Source organism: Thalassophryne amazonica, chromosome 19, assembly GCF_902500255.1.
Source record: "Thalassophryne amazonica chromosome 19, fThaAma1.1, whole genome shotgun sequence".
NCBI classification, from domain to species: domain Eukaryota; kingdom Metazoa; phylum Chordata; class Actinopteri; order Batrachoidiformes; family Batrachoididae; genus Thalassophryne; species Thalassophryne amazonica.
The window spans coordinates 53,149,140-53,175,634 of record NC_047121.1 but is presented as its reverse complement, the minus strand read 5'-3'; the positions used below and the strand labels follow the sequence as shown (position 1 = coordinate 53,175,634).

The following is a 26,495-nucleotide window of genomic DNA, read 5'->3' as shown; positions in this document are numbered from 1 at the left end:
GGGGGGGGCTGTATGGAGCTAAATCAAGGCCAAAATTTTTGTAATCTGAAAACAAAAAGATTGAAAAAATTAATTTTGAAACTGAACATTAAAGTTTTGTTCTTGAATTTTATAATCATTTAAAAAGTATTATCAAAATAGCAATAAGTGTAAGATATATATTTTTCAGTTTAAATACATTTTTGATTCAGCTCTGTAATTTTTTTTGATCAGATCATTTATTTTCATTCATATTTCTTTTTTTCACCTTCAGATCTTTTTTCAGTTTCAGATCTTATTTTTTCAGTTTCAAACTTTTGGTCCCGTTCTGGCGTGGCTTCGATTGAGAGGGGCGTGGAATTGTGAGTGACAGCAGAGAAATCAGTCCTCACATGATGTTGCTTTCAGGAAACGTGGGTAGTTAGATAATGACTCTGCTCCTCTCTCTATCGTTTATTTACTACGCGGCTACCGCGTGAAAGAAAATAGAGAGAATGAAAGCTTATTACGAGGATTTAAACCCTCGAGATAAAGCTGTTTATTGTGATCGATGTGTAGCAGTTGGTTCAGTGGATCCGTATGTTGTACCGGATAGTGAATTTAATGACGATGTAACAAAGTTGACCGCCCGTAAATCCAAATCCAAAGCCGCCCGGAAGAACACTCCGGCTACCGGCGGTGTGAAGAAGCCCCACCGTTACAGAACACCGGCACCGTGGCACTCCGCCACTACCAGAAATCCACCACGCTGCTGATCCACAAGCTGCCGACCAGGTCAGCCTCGCCGGCCTCCTGCAGAGCATCACAGCGGAGCTCTGAAAGCGGAGGTCGGTCTTGAAGTTTTGAGTCATCACTCTCACCAGGTGCTGGAAGGGCAGCTTGGGGACCAGCAGCTCGGTGGATTTCTGGTAGCGGCGCCACAGTGCCGCGCCTGTAACGGTGAGGCTTCTTCACACCGCCGGTAGCCGGAGCGCTCTTCCGGGCGGCTTTGGATTTACGGGCGGTCTGCTTGGTTGTGGGCATATTAAAGCTTCCTTCAGATCTGCTGAGCCAGGTCTCTAGGTGTGTCACTTGGAAAGCTCGTAACACTCCTCTGCAGCCTGTAAAATGAGCGACCTGCTTCATTTTCATGCAGCGATGCTGCATTCACGGTCTTGTGTGGATTTGGGACACATCGCATTTTAGGTATAGGTGTTAAACTTTACAATCTTGCATATTTTCCAGTTTTTAAACATCAAAAATGACCAAGAGTGGTCTAGAATTACTTGTAATAGACATCTTTAGCATCACTTTATTTACAGGTATCAAGACAACACAGTGGAGAGAAAGTGTTAAGTCATTATCTATCAAAGTACCCACGTTTTCTGAAAGCAACATCATGTGAGGACTGATTGCTCTCCTGTCACTCACAATTCCACGCCCCTCTCAATCGAAGGTGAAAAAAAGAAATACGAATGAAAATAAATTTGATCAAAATAATTAGAGCAGAATCAAAAATTTATTTAAACTCAAAAATATATTACACTTTTTATTTTGATAATACTTTTTAAATGATTATAAAATTTAAGAACAAACATTGAATTTTCAGTTTCAAAATGTATTTTTTCAATCTTTTTTTATTTTCAGATTACAAAACTTTAATTTTCAGTTTCAAAATTTATTTTTTCAATCTTTGTTTTCAGATTACAAAACTTTTGGCCTTGCTTTAGCTCCATATGCCTGCAGGGAAACGCCACTTCCTGCAATGTAACAGAATATTGTTTTTATTGTAAATGAACACATCAGGGAGGGTGCAGACATTTTTGTCTTCAGAGTTGTCCTGGGATTGATGAAATGTTATGTTTGGATAAATGTTATGTTTTGAGATTACGTATATGTTGTGTTTTCTTAAATATTGATTACAAGCTACTCCAGGCGCCATGTTGACACCCAGAGAAAATGAAGTTCCAAACGTTATGTCTATTCAAGTACCGCAGTACTTCAAAATACCTAATATTGTAATAAAGGGTAATGCCTACAATTCTATTTTTAATAAGAGGTATATACACATTATAGTACTGAAATAATGTAGTATTTTGAGATATTAAATGAGAAGAATTAATTAGTGTTTTATTAGTTGCAGTTAGTAACATCTTTAATCAATTCCCAAACTAAGATCCCCGATAAAAACATTTGGGCTGCAACCTGGACTTTTAACTGATTTTTCTCCCAATCAAATACCACTTTGGGTTCCTTTTGTTCAGTGTGTGTTTTTTGATGACTAGTTTGAAAGGTAAAGACAGATTTGAGTAAAGACAGAGATGCTGTGAGTCATCGATCACATCAGGGAACTGGACTGAAAACCAGGTCACCTTTATCGATGAAGAGGTGAGACCATCAGTGTGAACGAGTGAGGAAAAGATTTAGAGATCAAAACCCACATCTGAGAAGACAGAGGTGGGACGAAGTCATCTGCATTCATCTGCAAGTCCCAACTCAAGTCAGCTTGCAAACAATAGGTGGTCATTATGACTTGAGACTTGACTTGAGAGTGACTTGGTCCCACCTCTGTGAGAAGACCAAAAATGGACAAGGAAAGAGGAAGAAAATGAAGGTATGAAAATAAATAAAGGTTTTTAGAAGGAACGACAGATAGAAAAGGAATGCAACAAGCAGAACACAGGGAGGATTAACAAGTAAATGAAGTAGGAAAGGAAATGAGGTCATACAGAAGGAAAGGTAGTGGAAGAAAATAGAACAGGAGAAAAATGTTTCATTCATGGATGAACAGGTCAGAGTCAAGAAATGTAGCAAAAAACGACGAGAGTAGATGAGGAAGGAAAGGAAATGAGGCTACAGAAAAGGAAAGGTTTTAAAGCTTTGCTTCCTCAACTCCCTAACGTTCCACACAGACATGATTACGATGACATCACTTCTATATTGTTTTGCTACGTCACGTTTCTGAGAAAAATACTTGCCTTTTTTAAGAAAAAAAAACTGGCTGCTCTTACAGGTAGTACCCACTAGGTGGCAGCACCTTCCCAGCATGTTGCAGACATTCAAAAGCAACAAATTATTTCCAGACACAAAATATTTTATTGACGCACTTTGCTTTGACTGATGTACATCAACCAGTGGATTACTGTACAATCCATCCAAAAGTATCACAGATTCAAACATTTACAAAAATACCGACACCAGTTATAAAAAAACCAAAAAAACAAAACACACCATTGGCCTCCTTACAGTCACCGTTTGGAAACTCTATCATAACATGACAACTGTCATATTTAAATTATTGTATTCTGTATTTATTGAATGCTTCTCAATGTGTAACATTATGTAAAAAAAAATGACCTACACCTTACAATGTATCCAAAAATGCATCAGCCAGTAACATCTCAGTATTTACCGTAATGTTTGGGGAATGCACCTCAGCATTTAATGGGGGGGGGGGGGTATATTTAATTTCATTTTGAGAAACCACAACCATCATATGCATCATATTTAAGGATAAATGATAAGGCATCACACTGTGATAAATGTGTGGGTCTCTGGCCTTTAACCAGCCCTGGGGCCACTGGTTTGACACCAGTCTTAAAGTTGACCCAAAGTGGCCATTAGCAGCAAATATGATTTAATTGACAAAAAGCTTTTATTTATTTCAGTTTAAATGTGCTGAGTCAGAGAGAAATGTCTGATACAGAAATTTATTGAAGAAAAGAAGAAGTGAGGGTGAAGAGGGAGGAGATGAAAAAGGAAACAAGGAGATAATAAGAGTATGTCATGGAACAGAAAGGAGGAAGTAGAAAAGTAATGCAGAAAGTAGGAAAGAAATTGTAAAAATAAAGATAGAAAGGAAAGTACAAGGAATAAAATGAGGAGGAAGGACAAAAGGAAAGAAAGAAGATAAGGAACAAAGGGGTGAGGGAGTGAGGCTCAAAGACACAAAGTCTGGTCGGTTAGGATCAGGGTTAAAAAAAAGTGATCAGGATCAAAGATCATTTGTTTGTCAGCAGGATGTCAAGAAGACTTGAACCTGTTTCAATAAAATTTGATGGAAATGTTAAACTCGAGCATAAGATCAGATAATCTCATTCAGCTGCAAACTAAATGAGCCAATCAAATCTTTGATCAGAAATCAAAGGAAAACAATTCATAAGTAACAGAAACCAAATGACTTAAGGTAAGTATAGAAGTAACTATAACTCAGTGATCATTAGAGTACCGGGTAAAACTAACCGGGTAGATTAGAGTAACTAAGGGACTTAACAGTAACTGGTCAAAATGTGTAACTAAGTAACTAAACACCTAAACCTGAGCAATTTAAGACACTCCTTTGATCTGGCTTGTCCTTTGAGTCTGATGACCTTTGATCCTGATTTATTTGACCCTGTAATCAGGATCTCCCCTGACAAAAATTATGGCATCACCGGCCTCGGAGGATGTTCATTCAGTTGTTTAATTTTGTAGAAAAAAATAGATCACAGACATGACATAAAACTAAAGTCATTTCAAATGGCAACTTTCTGGCTTTAAGAAACACTATAAGAAATCAGGAAAAAAAAAATTGTGGCAGTCAGTAACGGTTACTTTTTTTAGACCAAGCAGAGGGAAAAAAATATGGAATCACTCAATTCTGAGGAAAAAATTATGGAATCATGAAAAACAAAAGAACGCTCCAACACATCACTAGTATTTTGTTGCACCACCTCTGGCTTTTATAACAGCTTGCATTCTCTGAGGCATGGACTTAATGAGTGACAAACAGTACTCTTCATCAATCTGGCTCCAACTTTCTCTGATTGCTGTTGCCAGATCAGCTTTGCAGGTTGGAGCCTTGTCATGGACCATTTTCTTCAACTTCCACCAAAGATTTTCAATTGGATTAAGATCCGGACTATTTGCAGGCCATGACATTGACCCTATGTGTCTTTTTGCAAGGAATGTTTTCACAGTTTTTGCTCTATGGCAAGATGCATTATCATCTTGAAAAATGATTTCATCATCCCCAAACATCCTTTCAATTGATGGGATAAGAAAAGTGTCCAAAATATCAACGTAAACTTGTGCATTTATTGATGATGTAATGACAGCCATCTCCCCAGTGCCTTTACCTGACATGCAGCCCCATATCATCAATGACTGGAAATTTACATGTTCTCTTCAGGCAGTCATCTTTATAAATCTCATTGGAACAGCACCAAAGAAAAGTTCCAGCATCATCACCTTGCCCAATGCAGATTCGAGATTCATCACTGAATATGACTTTCATCCAGTCATCCACAGTCCACGATTGCTTTTCCTTAGCCCATTGTAACCTTGTTTTTTTCTGTTTAGGTGTTAATGATGGCTTTCGTTTAGCTTTTCTGTATGTAAATCCCATTTCCTTTAGGCGGTTTCTTACAGTTCGGTCAGATGTTGACTCCAGTTTCCTCCCATTCGTTCCTCATTTGTTTTGTTGTGCATTTTCGATTTTTGAGACATATTGCTTTAAGTTTTCTGTCTTGACGCTTTGATGTCTTCCTTGGTCTACCAGTATGTTTGCCTTTAACAACCTTCCCATGTTGTTTGTATTTGGTCCAGAGTTTAGACACAGCTGACTGTGAACAACCAACATCTTTTGCAACATTGCGTGATGATTTACCCTCTTAAGAGTTTGATAATCCTCTCCTTTGTTTCAATTGACATCTCTCGTGTTGGAGCCATGATTCATGTCAGTCCACTTGGTGCAACAGCTCTCCAAGGTGTGATCACTCCTTTTTAGATGCAGACTAACGAGCAGATCTGATTTGATGCAGGTGTTAGTTTTGGGGATGAAAATTTACAGGGTGATTCCATAATTTTTTCCTCAGAATTGAGTGAGTCCATATTTTTTCCCTCTGCTTGGTCTAAAAAAGTAACCGTTACTGACTGCCACAATTTTTTTTCCTTATTTCTTATAGTGTTTCTTAAAGCCAGAAAGTTGCCATTTGAAATGACTTTAGTTTTGTGTCATGTCTGTGATCTGCTTTTTTTCTACAAAATTAAACAACTGAATGAACATCCTCCGAGGCCGGTGATTCCATAATTATTGCCAGGGGTTGTATATGCTGCAATAATGATAAAAGGAAGATCTGCCCCTTGACTGTGATTACAGGATCAAAGACAGACAGACCGTGATGAAAAAGAGCATCTTTGCTAGAGTCCAAGATCAGCAGTCAGAATCAAAGCCTGGTGACTAGGATCAAAGATCTGTGATCACAATAAAAGATCATAGATTCAAAGATTAGTGATGAATTAGGATCAAGCTCACATGTTAAGAATCAGGATCGAAGGGCAGTAATCAGCATCATGAGGTGATGAGGATCATACTTCAGTGATCAGGATAAAGATGAAGGTCAGCAATCAGAATCAAAGGACAACAATCAGATCAAAGATTAGTGTTCAGGATCAAAGGTCAGCAGGGATAAGAGATGAGTGACTAGGATTAAAGACTAGGATCAAAGGGGAGCAATCAGGATTCAAGAATGTTAGAGGATACATGAAAGGATTAACCCTTTCACAATGGGGGGGGAGTAAAAGGAAAATGTAAACAGGAAATTGTTGACCCCTGGTGGAGGTTTCTAGTCGTTTTTTATGAAATGGCAGTAACATTAGAACTCGTTAAAAAGAAAAACATTGAGGTTTTTTTTCTCTGTCAAATCCAGATGGCTGTCCTCAAGTCTCATCTTCACATCTAAATAAATCTGATCTCGAGTATGGATTCATCCTGAAACGATTAGTCCAGTAACTCATTTTGTGGTTTGACAGAAAAACACTAAAGAATTATTCTGGTAAATCTTTAAAAAGTTATTTGGTCAGTTTAATGTGTCGAGTTTCTATTTGAACAGGTTTGTTTTTGGAACTGTAACTGGATCATTTGTGGATTCACAACGACAAAGATACTAAAACTAAAAGATAACTGAAGCTCAGAAACGTGGCCTTCTGGACTTTTGTGCGAACAACATTATCATAAGTTTGTTGCTCGATTTATCGCAATACAGCAACTTTTTTAACGTCACACAGTTCAAACAAAGACTTTACTGCCACAGAACCAGATCAGCACAGTTCACCACCATCCCAGGTTCAGGTTTTCAGAAGGTTTGAAGACGACGTCAAATGTAAACAATAAAATAAAAACAATCCACATCAGCACCAAAATCTCTGGGGTTCGTCCTGCTGAGATCAACCACTTCACTGAGATTTATGGAGATCAGCTAAAAAGATTGAGTCAGTTAAATTGCCCCCCCCCCCCCCCCAAAAAAGATCTAATTTGTGGAGGCAGTTTCAGTGCTAATAGATTTGCAGAAACATGACTCTTTATCCACATGAATTAGCTTCATTCACTTTTACCTGCAATTCAAATACTGATGCCGCTGCCCTCCTACGACAGATCCATGTCCCCGCGAGGGATCTGCTGCCCCCAGATTGAGAACCACTTCTGTACTGTAACTTAAACGGCCAATCAGACAGAACCAGCGGGGCGTCGGTTAATGCTTCAACCATTTTTTAAAAAAATGAGCCAATATTCAACAAAGCTCATTAAAAAAAACCCAAAAAACCAAAACAAAACGATGAACTCAATATTTTAAAAATATCTATTTGCTTTTACAAAAATGGACAGTCACAACACGATATCTACGGTTACTTTCATCTCATCTTCTATAGTTGAATTCATTCAGCACTGACAGTTTTAAGGTTTCACATTGAACCGTCATGCAAACACAAAACATTCTACCGCAAGCAGGTAATGCGACAAACAGCTGACACCGGGGGGCGCTAATGCTTGTCGTGGATCGGCTGCATCACAGAACTTTTTCAGGCAAAGTGAGAACAAAAGGAAAGAGCACGCCTTTGGCCTCCACAGGCGCCCTCAGTGCCTCCTCCACAAAGTAGACGCTCTCCTCCTCCACTACGAACTGGAGCGTCTGCGATTTGTTCACGCAGTAGATGCAGTTCCCGATGACGGCACACCTGAAGGGTAAATAGGTTCCGAGCCGCTGCGACACGCAGTCGTGCCACATTTTCACGATGGTGTTGTACTTGAACACGTTGATTCCCTGCTCGCGGTTGACGTCAAAGCGGTAGATGAAGCTCTTCAAAGCCACCATGTCAGAGGACTTCTTGCGGCTGTTGTTGTAGGGACACTCCTGCCACTCATCCCTCTTGGAGTCGTACTTAAGAAGGCGGTAGAAGAGGGACCCCCCGGAAACGTAAAGTTCTCCGCTGCAGGTGGTGGCCTCATGGGCCACTGCAAAGGCTCCTTTCGGTAAGGGGGCCACTGTGGTCCAGCGGTCCATACGAGGGTCGTATTTTTCCACTGTGAACAAACATTCACCCCCGATGGCGTACAGGTAGCCATCCATGGACACAAGCTTCAGCTGGGCACGGGCCTGGTTCAAAGGACGGACCTCAGTCCAGCAGTTGGTTATAGGGTTGTAATAGAAGACCCTGTCTGAAACTTTGCCTTTGTCCCCGTAGCCCTTTATCCCCCCAGCCACAAACAGATAGTTGTACATGGTGCAGATACCACAGCCTTTAGTGTTCAAGTCCTCAGGCATCGTAGTCAAAGACCTCCAGTCATTTTCTTTTTCATTAAAATAATAAATCATGCGGCTGTCCTCGAAAGACGCCGTGGACGAGGGACTCTGTGGTCGGCTGCCACTGCGGCTCGGTGGCCGGCTTCCGACACGATCAAACACATCATTAGTCTCTGCAACTAACAGAGTCCTCCTCCCCTCCATCCTCTTCTTGAGGATCAGGTCTCGCTCCGACCCAGTCAGACGCCCATACACAGATGGGTCTTTGAGGATCTGCAAAAAGTTGTCACTCATAAAGCCGTAGGCAGTCTCCTTGAGTTCGCCAAGTCTCTGTTTTTTGGCAATGGTGAGAATTTCGTAGCAGTTCCCTGCTGTGATTTGCTCTGACATAGAGTCCATGGCAGCCTGCACGGCACAGGGGATCTGGAGGATCTTGGCTCCCGTGATGACATCCACAACATTATCCTTGGACACATTCATTTGAGATGTGTAAACGTAATCTATTAAAGTTGACAAAGTCTTGTAGCTAACCCCCTTCACTTTGAGGATATCCCGTGACAGTCGAGCCTTGAAGTAGTCGCTCTTTTCTGCCAGGATAGACTTGTGCACATTGATCTTCTGCCCGCTGACTTCGATGACCAAGTCTGGCTCCTCTGTCGACGCTGTACAGCCAGTTTCTTGGCTGCTGTCCCTGCTTTCGTGGTTCGATATAGGGATGGAATGCCTGTGGAGCGACTCGTAGTCTGGTGGATCTGATGCACGATGAGCCAGACCATCAAAAGCAGGCTTTGTCCCAGCGGTGACACAATGAGTATCAGGCACAGGACCCTGACCAATCACAGAGGTCTCTCTGCTGGTGGACACATCGCCTTCAGATTCCTCTTTGTTCCGACCAGAGGAACCGCAACTGTAAAAGGCTTTAACCGTGGCGCCATTGTGATTCTCACTTGATGCATAATTCTGCTCCATGACAACAATGTGATTGGAGATGTGCTCAGTTTTTGAAACTAATGATGCATTTCCTTCCAGATGATCGATTTGGCGACCTCCAACTGACTGTCCATCCAAAAGGTACTCCTTCAATGGTGCACTGAAATCCTCATCTTTGTGGACGTAGCGTGGACAAAAATCTCCATCCTTCCCACCAGGTGTGATGAGGTCAGCGTTCCCGCCGTGGAGGATGATGTGGCCTTCAGTCATCTCGATGGGCTCACCGGCGATGAGAGACGGCGTCCTCGCTGATCATGCCGAACGAGTGAATTCAGCCTCCGCTCACCTACGTGGAAGGAAACCGAGGAGGGAATTTAATACAGCAAAAGGAGGACACCGCACTATCTTCTTTTGGCCTCTGAGGGGCGCTGCTGCTCTAACAAACAGCCTGAGCAGGTTGAATTTAAAAGGAAAAATTGTTTGTGCTTTAAAACGAGCCAAAGCAGCTTTTGAAAAGAAAATGCGGCGAAGAAAACCTGCAGGTTCTGTGAAGCTGATTTATAGTTACGCGCTGCGCATGCGCCCGCTAATGGAGCTTTTAATTTGTAACAAGGAGAAAAAAAAAAAGGGCGTAGATCGGAACCGCCGGCAGGCAAACACACACACACACACACACACACACACACACACACACACACACACACACACACACACACACAAAAAAAAAAAATTATCCCCCGCTGTCATTTAATGAGTCCCTCACCTGAAATTCGGTTTCGGTCGGTCCACACGTTGTGTTACGCAAGTCTCGATCCCAGCCGACCGGTCCAACAGAACCACTTCATTCATCCGCGGCTTGTGTGATCGGATCCGGTGGTGGCGCCGCAGTCACGGTCACGGAGTCGCTTTCTCCGCCTGTGGAGAACCGGTGCGGCTCCTCTCCGGGTCTGGACTCATCTATCCGGAACCACAGCCGGCCGACGAGGCTCCGGCGGACCGCAGGTTTTTGACGGTCCAGTTCATTATAGTGAGGCGGGTATCTCACCGACTCAAACCACGCCCCCTCCCCGGGGTTTAACCCTGCAGTGAGGGGCGGCGGCGCGCGCGCACCATACTTATTACGCGTCATACCTGAGCCGGACAGCAGGGGGAGGAGCCAAGGGTGAGTACCTGAAGCCAGAGTTAATTTTAAATTCATTTTAATTATTTAGACAATAAATGAATGAAAAAAAAAAATCAGGCTTCTCTATATTAATTTTCTATAATTACAGCAAAAACAAATCAACATATGAATTAAATAAAAATACTGAATGTCAAAATAAAGAAATGCATTACTAAATTATCTCTTTCACAGTCAGTTTTCTTCAGATAAGTCAGGAGATGGATACATTAATATTTCAAAGTCACTGAATATATCTTGAACTTCATTTCCAATGTGGTGCTGTCCGGTCCGGTAAATCTGTCTGGAACAGGCAAGGCCTCAAAAACTGACCGTGCTAAAAAGATACAGGTGAGGGAAGCCACCAAGATGCCCAGGACAACCGAGTTATGGGATTCTGTGATTGAAGGATAGCTTGTGTTGTTTACAGCTTCAACATAGAAGCAAACTGAGGATTATAAAAATATATGTGAGATTTCAGATACAATTTGCCAGAAGACTTGTGGAAGACTTAAGGCTAGAATTATATCATTTTTCTTAAAAAAAAAAAAAGTCCTCTGACAGTCTCTCCAATCAGATTCAGAATGGAAATGTATGAATATCTAGATGAGTTGTTTAATTTTCGGTAGCATTTTCTGATTTGTGAAAAAAAAATTGTACATTTGAATCTTTAAACATTAAAAAAAGAACAACACGAGATAAAGTCAGTACGTTAAAAGCAGGGTTGTTCTTTTTTTTTTTTTAAAGGTCATCTCTGGAGGAGGTTTGATCCAGGATAACCTTTACTGTTATGAATGTAAAAACAGAGGAGCTGGGACGTTTGATGCCAGATATTCTGAGAACAAACATACAGTGACGGTCTCCATGGAAACGGCAAGGTCAGAGGAATAGCAAAAGGCTTCCTGCATCGTAACGCCAACACACACACTGCATCGCTCTGCTGTTAAAGCTCCGTTTGTCCAACAAGATCAAGGTGTCAAAGCTCATAAATACAAGTCAGCAGGTAAATATGAGCTCATTTTAATGATTTCTGAAGGGTTTCTTTTTTCTGGCAACACACTTTTGTAAGAAGAAACCAAGTACTAACCAGTATTACAGACCAGAGACCCGCTTTGAAAACCATAAATGGTCACAAACAGAAAAAAAAAGTTTTACTCAAGATCAGATTAAGTGATCAATTAGGATTATTTCACACAGATTAGTGAGAGTAAATCCCTGCTTTTTAGGATTAAACATCACCTGATATGTTAAAAATCTTCCGAGATCTTTAAATCAATTCTATAATCCTGGTCATGGTCTGGATTTTGTAGACCTTGAAGGACATCTGACCTATGATGACAGCCCAAGTCATGGACAACTGAAATCGAGCTGGAACACAAATCCCAGAATAGGGCTGGGTATTGTTCAAAAATTATTATTTTTTTGGTACCGATACCAGTGCTGATACCTTAACAACTTCGATGCCAGTTCAATAAATGATACTTTTTCAATACAATATACATTTTTAAACTCTATTCTATATAAAACATAGGAAAAGCTGCCATCATCATCATCATCATCAAAGGCATCAAGCTGCAGTATTAGAGTTGAAAAGTCAACACACGTGTGTATCTATGGCACGTTTGTGTCACATTATCGTCGGCAGCAAACAATCAGCATTCTTAAAGCCTGGTACGAGCATGTTTCTATGCAAATATTATAGAGGTGGAGCAAAGCGTATCGTGATACCATGAACTCAACTACTGCATGGAAGAAATAACGAGCTCTTTTGCAGAAGAATCGTTCATGATTCATGAAGTCGTTGTTGTGGCAATTTTCAAAAATTGCTAGTGTTTCGATCGGTACCACAAAAGTATAGAAATACGATACCCAGTCCTACACAAGGAGGTGAAAGCTCCCCCCACCAACACACACACACTCAAGATTCCTGCATTAGAACCCAGGTCCACAAACTATAGTAACAATTGGTCAAAAGTTGTGTAGTATCAAAGAGTAAAAGTTTCTCAACACTCAGAGAACCTGAAAATAAGCAAGGTTGGGTAGGATTACTTTGAAATGTAATCCAAAAGTAATCAGATTACAAGTAATCCAAATGTATGTACATACAAACATGTAATCCACATGTATTCTTTCAAAGTAATCCTACCCAACCTTGAAAATAAGACAGATTTCAGTTTTGACACATTTGCTTCAAATAATCAAGTCAAGTCTTCCTGAGTCCAACCCAGATCATGAGTTGAAAAACATAGCAGTTCTGGACTCTTTGGGCAAAACCAGAAATTTCTATTTCTCTCAGCACCGATAAGACGACGAAACACGGTTGCACAACAAAACACGTGGGCGGTTACAGAACAGAACATCTCTTGACACTTTCTGTTCAGCACTCAAATCTCAGAAGAGCTGTATCGGGCTCTGCTCCTGCTTTTCTTCAGGTGTGCTGCGAGTCGCGGCGTGCGCTGATCGCTGCACACAATCAGAGCAGAACTACAAGGTCACTTTGAGTGGAACAAATGGACACTGTGACGATGCGGCTCCTCTTTTGTCTGCAGACGCAGCTGTTAGCTTTAGCTGCTAACTAGAGTCTGCAACTTGAGCGATCAGTTGGAAGTGTGAACATCCTCAACGTGCACCACGTGACCAGTTCTGGATCAGAATCTGGAACAAAACTGCAGCATTCACACACTCACCAGTTTTTAAATTGAGATCTGTCCAGTAAATTAATTTACAAATTACTTCACAACCAGAAGCCAGAAGATAACCAGACCTACAGCTACAGTGATTAATCAAGTATTAACTATTAAATTAACTGATGACTGATTATTGATTATGAGAAATGTTTTGAGTCTTTTTTTTTTGCTGCTGTTTAAATATTCAAATTCTCTGATTTCTTCTTCTGAACAGTGAATATTTTATGGTTTATTTGTCCTCGCTGGCAGTAAACTATCTCTGGGTTGTGGACAAAACAAGACACTTGCAGGTAACATTTTGGGTTCTGGAAAACATTGATCAACATTTTTCAGCATTGTCTGACATTTTATGGACTTAACTGTTGGAGAAAACGACAGATTAATAGATTTTTCAGAGTAACTGTTAGTTGAAGTCTGAGTGGTCGGTCAAAGTGCTTCAGGAGGTCACAAGATGTTTGTCAGTAAAATGTCCACGCGTCTCATTCAGTGTTTCTATGGAAGGTGTGTGTGTGTGTGTGTTTATTTTCATGTGTTGACAACACGATTCATCGCTGTGGTGTCACTAGTCTTGATGGTTTCCTCAGATGTCTGATGATCTTTGAAGCTAGCGGTGATGCTAATTTTAAACAAACGTAAACACATTACAATAACTGTTGGATTTTATAAGTACATGGATGCCAAACTCTGTCTTTGCATGTTTAACAATTCTTTATTTTTTTGGTCATATGGCCAAAGCAGATGGTCACCCCTCTGAGTCTGGTCTTCTTGATATTTCTTCCTTTCATAATAATTTTAAAAACAAACACCTGAGGGGGTTTTTCTTTACCACTATTGTCATTGCGCTTGCTCATGGGTGTGGGAAAGGTTAGACCTAACCCTCATTTAGTGCCTTGGCTGCTGTAAGAGATGTTTTGCCGACCAACTAGTGCACACGTGTGAACAACAGCAACTGCTATGAAAGTCAAATCTGAGCTAAAAAGTCTGATTTTGTTTCTAAATGTGGACCTGAATCGAGCAGTCAGGGAAGATGTCCACTTAGATGAAAGAAGTTGCATTAAATCACAGGTTCTGGGAGCATAAACCCGTCCCGCATGTTTTCCTCTGAGGTCGAGTTTCTCTAACATCACGTCACACAACAGTCTTGCTTATTTATTAGAGGCTGGCCAATTATTGGCACAGATTCTCGTATAAACGATGCAGACAATCAGTCAATAGCTTCAACCTCATGTTGTCTGTGCTGTTCAGGGAAAGAAGCTGATTGGCTGAAATTACCACTGCGATATAATGACTTCTTCACGTCTTACAAGGTGACAAATAATGAAGGAAATGTAGGACATTAATGTTATCCCCCAAACATGAAGAACAAGATCAATACCTGCACACAGGAAACCCAGATATCTCCCTACAAATGTTCCGAGCTTCTTCTCTGCTCACTTTCACATATTGGCTGTCACACTGCCCCCCAGTGGAAGTGTGAAAGGAGGGCGGCGTGCTGACATGACGACGTCTGTGTGGACAGGAACAGCAGTGACAACCAGTTTTCTTATGTGTTCTCCTAAAACTGATTTAACTCAGTTGGGTGCCTTTAACCAAGTAAGAGCTGGCAGACACCAGAATTAACCAATCAGATGCAGGAAAACCAGGAAGAGGCTGGATCATAAGCAGAGCAGACGATTTGTTGATAATAATCATTCGAGTAAAAACTTTTCCAGTGACACAAAGCTGCTCAATAAAAGGTTTATAGACGTGTTAATATACACAACAGATGTACATAAACTGTGACATTATAAAGCTTCTTTATCTTTGTTTTTCTTTTTTAAATATCCTTAAGTGATTCTGTTTTAAGGCTCCGCCCACCTCTCTTGTGGTGACTTCACTTTCCTACGAGCAGAATCCTGGCCAGCCAGAGATTCTTCTCCATTCAGTCATCAACATTTCTTCTCCTGCCACGGGAATGCTAGATTAGCTTCAGCGCCGCCAGTGTTTCCACCCCAAACACGCGCCACCCTGAGCCACAGGGGGCCAGAGAGACGAGCCACTGGCTGACCAAAACATAACCAGAAAATACATACGGAACAGTTTCATCTTATATTCAAGCTGTGAAAATAACGTGACGACCAAAACTCGTCCTCAACACTGACTTCAGTCCTGCAGTCGCACTCAGTCCTGGGATTTGTAGTGAAGAACAACGTGTTAGCAAGTTACGTAGGGAGATTTAAGGTGACTCTGTTCAGGGTTAACGGGTCTGTAGGCCGCCGTTTGCTCAGTCAGGCACCGTGATGAACGAGTGTTTTTTAGCGAATAAAACTGGCACAAGTTCACAAGATGTTCTTAAACGTGTCAGCAACTCTGCAGTGCCCCCTGCAGGTCTGGACTGATCGAAGTGGAACGAAACACCTGCACATGGTAGTGTGGGGACATTTTCTTCTTGGACCTGAAAATAGACAAAATAAATAAAGATCCTCACACAGCGTACAGTAGACATGTGGACAAACACACTGGACAAACAAACAAAGAAACAGAAATAAAGGTACGAGTGCTTTTCAAGTCTCATTTTCAAGCAAATTAGCAAAGAATTAAAATTCAAGGACAAACTGCTGTTTCTCACCTGTGGACTGTCTTCTTATTATTATTATCCACATGGTCCAACAAAATTATCAGTATGATCAGTAACTACGTACTACGTTAACATTCTTTAATCAGAGCACATCTACTACTACATGCAACAGGTTCATCATCGTGTCCCACAGCAGCCTGTGCTCAAGGTTCTTGAAATGGATCAATATCGCCACCTGGTGGACATTTACCATTAATGCAAGTACAACCAAATTTCACCAAGAGTACTAGTATTAGAAGATTATAGTACTTGCTTGTAAAATTAGTTCTATTAGGTAATTAATTTTTGAGCTAGCTACATGCTAATTAGCCAGGGTAGCTGGTTTGGTGAACATTGCAGCTGCTGGGTTAGGCTAGCTAGCACTTTAAGTACAGACTATAAGTCGCTTGTACACAGAGAATCCAAATTTTTGACAAAGTGTATATGTACTTGTAAAAAGTAAAAAGTAAAAAAAAAAAAAAAAAAAATGTGGTACACATAAATCACAGCTCGTTTCATTTTCAGTACAGAGGACACATTTAGCCCATGTCCTTTAGGCTACTGTGAGACTGAACATTAGTGTTTCCAGGATGCTTTTTTTTAAATTCCTGTGAAATATATGATATATGATGAAGGTCAGATTTTGACATATCATAAATACAAAATCAAACTCCGTGAAGCTGAAGTCTGAACCATCTCACCTCGCCGGTGTTTCTGTTACAAGTCACATGTTGACCAGGGGGATCTGCCAGACCATGATGGTGGACGTGGTGTCCTCATGGCGGGACTGTTTGGTCTTTTTGTTGATTCTGCGGTGGCCCAGGCCTCCAGAGACCACCAGCAGAGAGCTAACATCCACCTTGCTGGACCGGCGGCTCCTCTGGTGGTGGGCGGGGTCATGGAGCACGTCATAAAGAGCGCCGTCCTCGGTCCCGTGCTCCAAAGAGCTTTGGGATGGAGCGAGAGAGCCGCAGGGCGAGGACGACACGTAGTCCTGAAGAGCCATGGTGGTACAACCTGCGTCTCCCAGCCATACGCCCCGCCCCTGAGGGGGAGGCGGGAGCGAGTCCGGGGGAGGCGGGAGCGAGTCCGAGGGTGGCTCGGCGTCCTCCCCTCCTTCTGCTGGCTGGGTGGAGAAGGACACGCCACACGGTTGATTACACACAGCAGCTGCCACAATGAGGAACTTGACTGGTCCGCTGTGAGTGTGCAGAGACACCATACCCCGACCTGAGAGCAGACCACAAAACGTCAGCCTCTGGTTCGAGCCTCTGCATGTGCTCAATTTATTTGCATTTTAAGTTTTATTCTGTAGACGTTTGGAACATTTATGAATTAAGTGTGCAGCCTATCAGTGAAAGTAACTTAATTACTCTCCATAGTAACCTTTCCCACATGGTACCAGTTTTTGTTTACGTGATATTGCATCCAGTGAAACACTCGTGAACCTCCCTTCTACATTAAGTCTGTTGTGACCTCTGACGACCCTGAAAACCTGCATGCATTTGGACATTTAAACTGTAGTTAAGAACATTTGGTGACGTTGAGACTAACCGGTAACCTTTGGGATGCCCTGCAGTCTGGGGACAGAGAGCGCTACCATCACTCCGAGGTTAGTCCCGACAAGAAGCAGACCGTGACAAACCAGCAGACTGCTCACTGACACTCGCTGGTTCCCTGTGGGCAATGAACAGTCAACATAATCACTCAGATGTGCAGGACTCACACACTGGTTAAAAAAAAAAAAAAAACTATCCTGGATCTGCACCAAAGTAATTACTCTCTTTTTCACATTTTGTGAAAATCTGTTCACCAAATCTGTTCACCCCTAGAGCAAGCACACAGGCTTAGACCTTACTTGTGTGAAGCGCCTTGAGGCAGCTTTGTTGTGATTTGGCACTATATAAATTAAATCAACTGAAATTGAATTGAAATTCAGTAGTAAAACTTTGCATCTCTCAAATGTAAATGTGTAATATTTACTGGCTCCACCCCCTTTCCCCAGATCACTTAATACAAGTAGGTTGGAGCATCAAGCTAATTTCAAGCTACACAGAAATTCAAAACCACACATATGCTGACAGAAAGAGAAAGAAGTGCCTGCTTGTGGCTGTTATGAGTTTGAAAACACAACGGCTCTGAAACGATCAGAAAATAGTGGTTAATTTGTCTTGCTGAATAAATTTTTCTGCTGAAACACTCTCTCTCCCAGGCCCCATTCACTGCACACCTCACCTGACCTTCCTTTCTTTCTTCTTCTTTCTCAACTAAATTCTTACAAAATCCTTTCCACAGGGTTCTGACCCTGTTATTTGATTTTTTGAAGATAACTGCTGTGAAACAAGCAAAAAACTGTTCATGTACATTTTTGTGTGATAATGTTATGTCTCACCACCACACCTGCTCCTAATCCATCATCCACAAACTGTCCAGCAGGTGGAAGCTGCCTGCTTTTACAACTGATCTAGTGCATCAAAGTTATATTCCCTTTTAATTTAGTGAAATATTACAGTATTTAGGGCTTTGCCGTTACCATGTTAAACTACAAGATGAACGGACTTGTAGATGAGGTGGACCCACTACAGCCAAGGTTTTCCAAAGTTTAGGAATAATGGTGTGTTTTCCAGGCCAGAGCAAACATTTTCTGCAAGCTTTATTAAAAAAAAAAATTTAACTTAATTTTCCACCTTCACAGAGTGCCATAAACATGTAGAAAAGTCAAACAACTCATCCTGCAACACTAAAAAATAAATTAAATAAATAAATAAAATTTTATCGGCTATTCACCTTCATCTGCACCAAAATCTAAGAGATTGTGTTTTGGGATAACAGATACAACTGTTTCAGCAAATGTAAAGGATTAACAGTGAGGATGTAAAAATGAACCGAACACAGAGAGACACCGCTAACAAATACTTGATAAACATGTCCTCCCGCTGCGTGTGATTAACAGGAGCAGGTGTGAACACGCTGCAACCGCACACACTCGTGCCTCCAGGAAAAGGAGAAAAGTGCAGATTTAATGGTCCACTACACCAGCTTAGGATCCACTGTGGTGGGTGGCAGGATGGAGCATCTGGAGTGAGCGGAGGCTTTTCTTCAGCCATCGCTGTTATTCATCTCCAGGGCAACACGAAGAGGCACCAGAATAAAAGCAGCTCTTTTCAACTGTCTCTGAATGCAGGGGAAAAAAAAAAAAAAAAAAACACACAGCACTATGATGGTGCGTTTGAGCCAAACAAACAAGTACAAAAGTGTTATGTAACAGAATGACTGAAGCGTGAGGCTGTAATTAAGAAACGGCGGCCACACGTGTAGACAGAGACAATAAATAAGACGATCAGCCCTCGACTCTGCATCCGGACACAGAAAATCCACCTTAAACCAACAGTCAGCAGCAGCTCTCACATCACGTTCATATTTATAGGGTTTGGCTTCCTACATTCTAACAGATGGCTGGAATCAGCGCCTGCTGCTGTTACTCCTTCTGTGGTTTGCAGCAGAAATGTCAAGTCTTGCCGAAGCTTGTTGACACGGAGAAGTTAGCGAGAACGCTAACGTGGTTTTGTTTGAAAACGTCTGTTAAGAGTCACTATCAGCAAGCGCGAGCTGAAACTTCTCACTCCGTGCACAAATAGAAATTACAATGTGCACCTTTTCTGAAAATGCGGACTGTGGACCAGTGAGTGACCTCTAGTGGTTGGTGAGTATATTGGTAAAATGTCACATTTTAAATTAAAAACATTCTAACTGAAAATGACTCCAATGTTTAATAGATAGCAACATATGCGTACTATTTTCATTATTAACACTAGCATTGTTTTTGGATATTTGGGGAGTCAGGTGGACCACAAGTTTTTTTGTTTTTTTTTTTGGTTAAGTAGGCCTGGGTTTGAAAAAGTCTGAGAAACATTGCAATATTGTTGTTATATGCAAAGATAGGGGCGTATTTAGAAGTCTAACAAAAGTTAAATTCATAGCTTACGTTTCCTGTTAAAGCTATAGTGTGCAGGATTTCAGGGTGTTTATTAGCAGAAATTAAATATAGGTTTCACAGCTTTCTGTTCATTAGTGTATAATTATCAACAACAATGAATCAATCTGTTTTCATGAACTGAGAATGAGCCCTTCATTGCCCCCTGCCCCCATGGATGGCACCATGTTGCACTGCCATGTTGATGCAGCAGCTCAAAAGGCTCAAACTTACTCCACCTGTGGTAGAATGGTCTGAACACTGAAGAAAAAGAAGAGGAATCAGTGGTTGCTCCCTATACACAGTGTACTGGTTGCTAGCGCAGGCTAACCCTCATTTTTGCAAAATGGAAGATCATACCTACAGCTCATCACAAGAGAAGGCAAAGGAGCATGAAGCCCTGTCACCAAAAAAAAAAAAAAAAGCAAAAACATGCAGAGAAACAAAATCATGCCCAGCAGCAGCATAATGCAATCTTCAACTGCACCACTAGATGACACTACATTCTACACACTGTAGCTTTAAAGAAGAGAGTTTACACAGCAGATCAGAAGGCAAGTAAGGAAGAAAAAAAAAAAAAGAGATTTTATTTTCAGTTGGACTTTAACTTTAGCAACTGGATCCTTATGAATAACCTGGATTGGAATGAAGTGAATTGGTACCATCTGCTCCAGCTTCCAACAGAATCAGGAACTCAGTGGTGGTTCACGGGCCAAATCAAGGAAAAAAAAAAAAAAACAAGTCCTGCCAGTCGTCTTACATGAGAGGTGGGCGTCATGAGTCACTGCTGCTCAAACAGGCCAATTCGAGTTTCCTCCTTCAGAGTAAATTCACCACTCCTGGTGACCCTCTTTACAGACGTGCGCACACACACACACGCACGTACAGTTCCACAGGCGGATGGGTCCGGTCCACTCCATCTAAACTACAGCAGAACACGGGTCTCAGGTCCCCTATGAGCTGCTTCTCTGAGATCTTGCACAACTTCCTCCTTTCATAATATTTGCAGTTCCCCCACCCAGAGGGCGAAAACAGAAAAAAAACCCCAGAGCAAAACGCCAACCCGGCTCAGCTCTGGCCCAGAGCCCGCACCGAAAACACCACCCGGATCTGCACTTAGTCCTGACGGCCAACATGGGGGGGGGGGGGGGGACAACAAACGACAGGAGCACACTGTATCAGTCCCTGCAGGTAAAACCCAACAACACAACGTCAGTCAGTGATTCCAAAAAGCAACATTCCAAATCTCCCTCAAGAGAGTTCAAGGTGTGAAACGGGCACTTTTTTTTTTTTTTTAGAGCTGAAACAAATCCTGAAGCAGCTCGAGTTATTTGATCAAGAAACAAGGCAGAGAAAGTACATACCTTCAGAATGTGCTAATAACAAAGTGTTTCTTTTTTTATTATTACCTCTGTCAGTCAATAGACACAGACGTCCATTGCAGGATAGTTATGGGCCTTTATGATGTCATGAAGCTCAAAAGAAATAAAATATTCTCCGGCGGATCAGGATCATCAAGATTTTAGTGTCATTCCTTCCCTGGTGAAATCTGTCCAATTCTTCTTGAAATATCTTGTTCACAAACATAATTGACAGAAATAAAAAAATAATAATAAATAAATCCACAATAGTTATTTCTTCTAGACTACAAACACCTTTTCATGGTCAGATATACTTTATATCTACAGTACAACCACAGATACAAGGCCTCATCTCTATCAAATCAACCTCAGTCTTCAGTAGAAGAAGACAAAAGGTTTTGTGTGTGTGTGTGTGTGGACTGCTCAGCTGTGTGCAGAGGAAAAATATCCTGGAGTAATAAAGGTATAATCCCCTTAGTGATGTGTAGAACAATGGAGGAGTACAAGGACAAGCTGGGGTGTTATTTACTGACACACACACACACACACACACACACACACACACACACACACACACACACACACACACACACACACACCACCACCCACCGGCTTGTCTCCCTTTAAGCCTTGCATGGCTGCACATTTAGGTCAGAACAGCGGACAAAAGCAGTCAGACATCGTCTTCACAGACAATTACTGTCTCCTTCATGACATTTTTACTGTTAGACGAGAGGGTCAGAGGTCAATTCTCAGCTGATCTGGCCTTTGAAGATTTTGGAAATGACAGAACTGGAATTCTGTATTTCTTTTTGTCAGCTGTCAATCTCTCTCTTCCATCAGTTAGGTGTGTCAGGTTGAAGACAAACATTGCCACAACAAATCTGCAAAATAAAGGAGCGGAAAATTTAAAGATTGTTGATCAGATGCAATGAACTTTATTTTAATTTACAGTGTGCCAATATAAAATTTTTAAAATGCTACGACATATTCAGATCTGAAATTCTGGGCTGTGATGGGAGCTTCAAACCCAAATGTTTCTCCCCTCAACTGGCTCGATTCCAGCAGAATCTGCATGTTTAAGTTTCCAGCTGAAAGGGATTGTTCCCAAAGCGGTGAGACCTTCAGGACGTTTGTCCGACTGAGAAGCTCTCAGATGTTACATCGTTATCCAGAGGTCCATCTGACTGCCTGACATGATAATCTGAGGAGCCAGAATATGCTAGGTGGCGCCGTTTATCTCACTACATCATGTAGTTTACCATGTTTTTCTTTTTTCCTCTCTTAATGTAGTTTTATTATATTCAGGCCAATCTGGTATTTTGGGCTTTCAGAGTGCAGAGCGCCAGCTGAAACCCTGGGCCGCGGTTCAAACTGATGAGGTTAGTGACTACGGTTGGGGCAGGAGACCCTGAGTGGAGACAAACCTGGGATCTGTTGCTTTAGACACTAAACAAGCTGATGTATTTCACTCCAAGATAGGCTCACGTCAACTGACACGGAACAGTGCACCAACTTCTACGAAAAAGATTCCTGCTATACTTTGGAAATTTATGGTCAAAATCAGGGCTTGACAGTGACACCAGTAACCAATCAAATACGAATACTCTGTTTTACTTGAAAAGATGTAACGTGTGAATATGTGCATTAGATGCCGGTGTCACTGACTGCTATTAGAGCGTATTAAAACATGACCGTGTTCTCAGTGCTGGGATAAAGAACTGCTGCCTGTCATTATGTGAGTCAGCAGAATGGCTCCAACATGCGCGGACAGGAGAAGGATCATTCTGCCCAGAACACGTCCCGCTTTCACAGAGACGCCATTAAAACAAAAGACAACACCCTGTGCCGCCGCCTACCGATATCGTCCGCTAGACTGATCCCTGACGGCGGGATCATGAGTTAATGTGATGGGAGCGTGGGCTCGGCGGAGTGATTTACGGTGACGCACAGATGTTAAAGAGCTGCCTGTCGTGCAGCCCGCCCTGCCTGAGCAGTCTGCCTGCTCGAAACACCTCATTCTGCTCCAGAACAGATTACAGCAAAACACTGAAGGAGCGTCAGACCGGTGGTCCCTGATGCAACTCCTCCTGGACCATATCCACTGTGAGGAGAAAACAAGCACGGCCTCAGATTACAGCCTGGCCAGACGACCCAACTGTGAAGGGTTAAAGTGGGTCAAAAGCTTTTGATTTCCACCCTGACAGGCCGGAGAACCAATGCTGTTATCAGAGGATGTGAGCTGTTAACAACGAGGCCTCGAGGAGGAAAGCTTTCATGTCCCGGTGGTCTGTCCCTCAGACAGCTTCCTTTGTGCTTACACGGATCTCATTAGTTAATTCGGGCACTGAGGCTCCACAGCTGCCTGACTTTATGTGAAAACGTGTCCTCAGAACCGGCTCAGGTTCTCCCATAATGCCGAGTAATGTGGGCCCGCCCCTAATATTTAATCCAGGTGAAAGGTTGTATCACGTATACGTCATTTGTTAGCAGCAGGTTCGTGAACAGGATGAGTTGGTTCTGACTCATACCCGGTGGTGTTCTGTTCTACTGCCTCGGGTCTCTGTTCTGCATTACAACAGGGCTGTGAATGGATCCAACCCAGTTTAATGTGGGTCAGTTCATCTGACAAACCGTCACCTGTGTGTTTGTCTACGAACAAAAGAAGGTGTACGGTTACAGATTTTGACTAGTTTTGTTTTTTTTGGGGGGGGGGGGGGGGGGGGTAATCTGGATCCAGATTCTAGTGTTTTAAAGATTTTCCATCACTGAAAGAAAAAACACTAACACTCAAAGGCTTATACCATTTTGTGACACCGTTGCATCCTTGGAGAGTGACTGAATACTAGGGGCTGTATGATACACATGACACACATCACGATTCCACAGATTTCACGATACATGTAGAACGCATTCAGTGGTGAATGTTTCATTTTAAAGAATGTTTTCTGAATTATCAGTTGTAATCCTTCTTGTTTCTCCTTTCTAAATTTAATAAATCATTTATGATTCTTTGGCAAGAGGTCATTATTTCATCCATGCTGTAGTTGACTTTTCCTGGTATCAAGATACGCACTTAAAAATAAAACAAAGGCATGCTGGCTCCATGATATGATTATCAGAATATGCAATGTGTCGTTCCACACTGACTAACTGTGTACTCCAGTGGGTAAATAGACTGCATTTATAAATCGCTTTTCCATCTGCATCAGACGATCAAAGCACTTTACAATGACGCCTCACATTCACCCCGATGTCAGGGTGCTGCCATGCAAGGTGCTCACTACACACCAAAGAGAAACTAGGGGATTAAGGACCTTGCCCAAGGGCCCTTAGTGCTTTACCGGTCAGGCTGAGGTTTGAACTGAGGATCCTCTGGTCTCAATGCTTAACCACTAGACCATCACCTCCCCAGATGTAAGATGATATCAGGTTTTGAGGTAGTCACCACGTTAAAGTAAAATCAATTCAGCTGGAGCAAAATCTGAGACTCCTCTGGTTTGAGGATTTTGTGAAATGTGAGGTTCAAGAAGACCTTTTAAAAAATGGACTCAAGTGAGAGGATTTCTGGCAACTTAACTGATCTGGGTGCAATACATCAGTGTGTGAGTGGACAATAAAGGTGATTGTGATTCTGATAAGAACTTTTAAATTCCAAAAATAAGCCACTCAGACAAATAAATGTACACTGGACAACATATCGGATGTTACGTGATGCAGATGGACGTGGACCGCCGACCCACAGCTTTAGAAACTCTGCAATAAAAACATGGAGTACTGGTACATTATTTTTGTCAGCTCTTTAATTTGGGATTTTTGCACATTGTTGTGGTGCACTTTTATTACTCATCTTTATTAATTATTATTGGAGTTTTTTTTTTAATGTTTATAACTGGGAAAGCTCAATATACATCGTTAATATTATTGAAAATGAATGTGATTTTTTTAGTGTAACTCGCAGGACTCTAATCCAGTAAAATAAAAACAAACAAAAAAAAAACCCACACACACACACCAAAACAAAGCACAGCAAGAAAAAAAAAACACAAACAAAACAAACCCAGTGTAAATATGGTCAGTGCGTCTGGGTACTTGTGGGTACTAAGTTGATTAGAAACCAGGAACACACAGGATTCCGTCACCCTTCAAGTGCATTTAAAAAAAACTCAAATACTGCAATAAAGTTTTTACATTTGCAGATATGTGTTTTCAGGTGATTTGAAAAGACCTTATTTTGTAAAACTGCAATGGAAACACTTTCCTTTAGTACAGGTCAGACAACGTACAGGAAAAGTCACATGACATGCTACGTGTGGGTGAAGTAAGACGTGAAGTAAGACAAGTAAGTAAAACATGACAGTCATATTAGATTAAAAAAAACAACAACAACAACAACAAACTGGCAGTACTTTGCAGGATTTACTGATCTTTTTGCAATGACTACTGGAATTACATTTCAACAGAATTAAATCACTTAATGAAAAGTGACATTTTGCAGTTATTTTTAAAGAACATTCTGAAAAGATTGCTAAATTTTTGTGCAAATCTGTAACAAAAACCCTGCTAATGACACATGTGCTACACTGTGTTGTTTTGCCTCAGGTGCAAGATAGGAGTTTCAACCACTAAATGAGCCATGAAGACTTCAGCAAAGCTGTAACTAATAAGTCATCATTACTGAATCCTCTCAGATTTTTGTGGGTCTACCAAATGTTATTCTCACTCCTGTTCATTTGCATGTGGGGAAAACTCACAATATGAAGATGCAACTTTGCTTTACAATAGATGCTTTTCATTTAATAAACCAAATAAAGTGTCCAGCTGTTCATCAGATTAACTGATCGGGAATCAGGTGTTGCTTTAACACAGAGATCAAAACAAACAGATCCAGAGATGAAGCACACCACACCCGACACGGATATCAGCATTCCACAGCAGGCAGGAAAAACAGTGACAGCAGCAGCAATCAGACGACACACACACACACTTCAAAACAATCTGTGCTTCATCACTCGTGGTTGTAAGCCGTGTGACTGCCCAGCGAGACCCCGAGCAGACGGATTATTGTGAATCCTGATGTAAGGCCGCAGATTGCAAACTCCAGAGCAGCAGACTTAACGAGCACTGTGCTCGCATCATCAGCCGTCTGAGCGGATCTGGACATCAGTGATGACTTACAGCCGTTTGTTTCACAACAAAAGGTCACGACCTCTTGCTGAAATGACAATCGCCACGGTAACATGACCGAGAGTTAACGCACGCACGCACGC

At 41.7% G+C, this 26,495-nt stretch overlaps 2 protein-coding genes across 4 annotated transcripts in view; both read right to left on the bottom strand.

The window, feature by feature from the left end:
* Nucleotides 1–7,256: 7,256 nt before the first annotated feature.
* Nucleotides 7,257–10,447, bottom strand: LOC117500689 (kelch repeat and BTB domain-containing protein 11). Its single transcript, XM_034159450.1, has 2 exons — nt 10,213–10,447; nt 7,257–9,795 (listed from the first exon to the last, which is right to left on the bottom strand). Exon 2 carries the CDS (start codon nt 9,717–9,719, stop codon nt 7,785–7,787), a length of 1,935 nt encoding a protein of 644 aa, XP_034015341.1. The 5' UTR covers nt 9,720–9,795; nt 10,213–10,447; the 3' UTR covers nt 7,257–7,784.
* A 4,570-nt stretch (nt 10,448–15,017) lies between these two features.
* The window catches only part of arhgef10 (Rho guanine nucleotide exchange factor (GEF) 10), a 92,834-nt gene continuing 81,356 nt past the window's right edge, over nt 15,018–26,495 (bottom strand). For all 3 annotated transcript variants that reach the window (XM_034195427.1, XM_034195429.1, XM_034195430.1), the window contains 3 exons: nt 17,446–17,568; nt 16,593–17,121; nt 15,018–15,729 (listed from right to left, as the gene is read on the bottom strand). In XM_034195427.1, the coding sequence (XP_034051318.1) occupies nt 16,616–17,121; nt 17,446–17,568 (629 nt within the window). In that variant the 3' untranslated portion in view covers nt 15,018–15,729; nt 16,593–16,615. The remainder of the gene's footprint in view (nt 15,730–16,592; nt 17,122–17,445; nt 17,569–26,495) is intronic.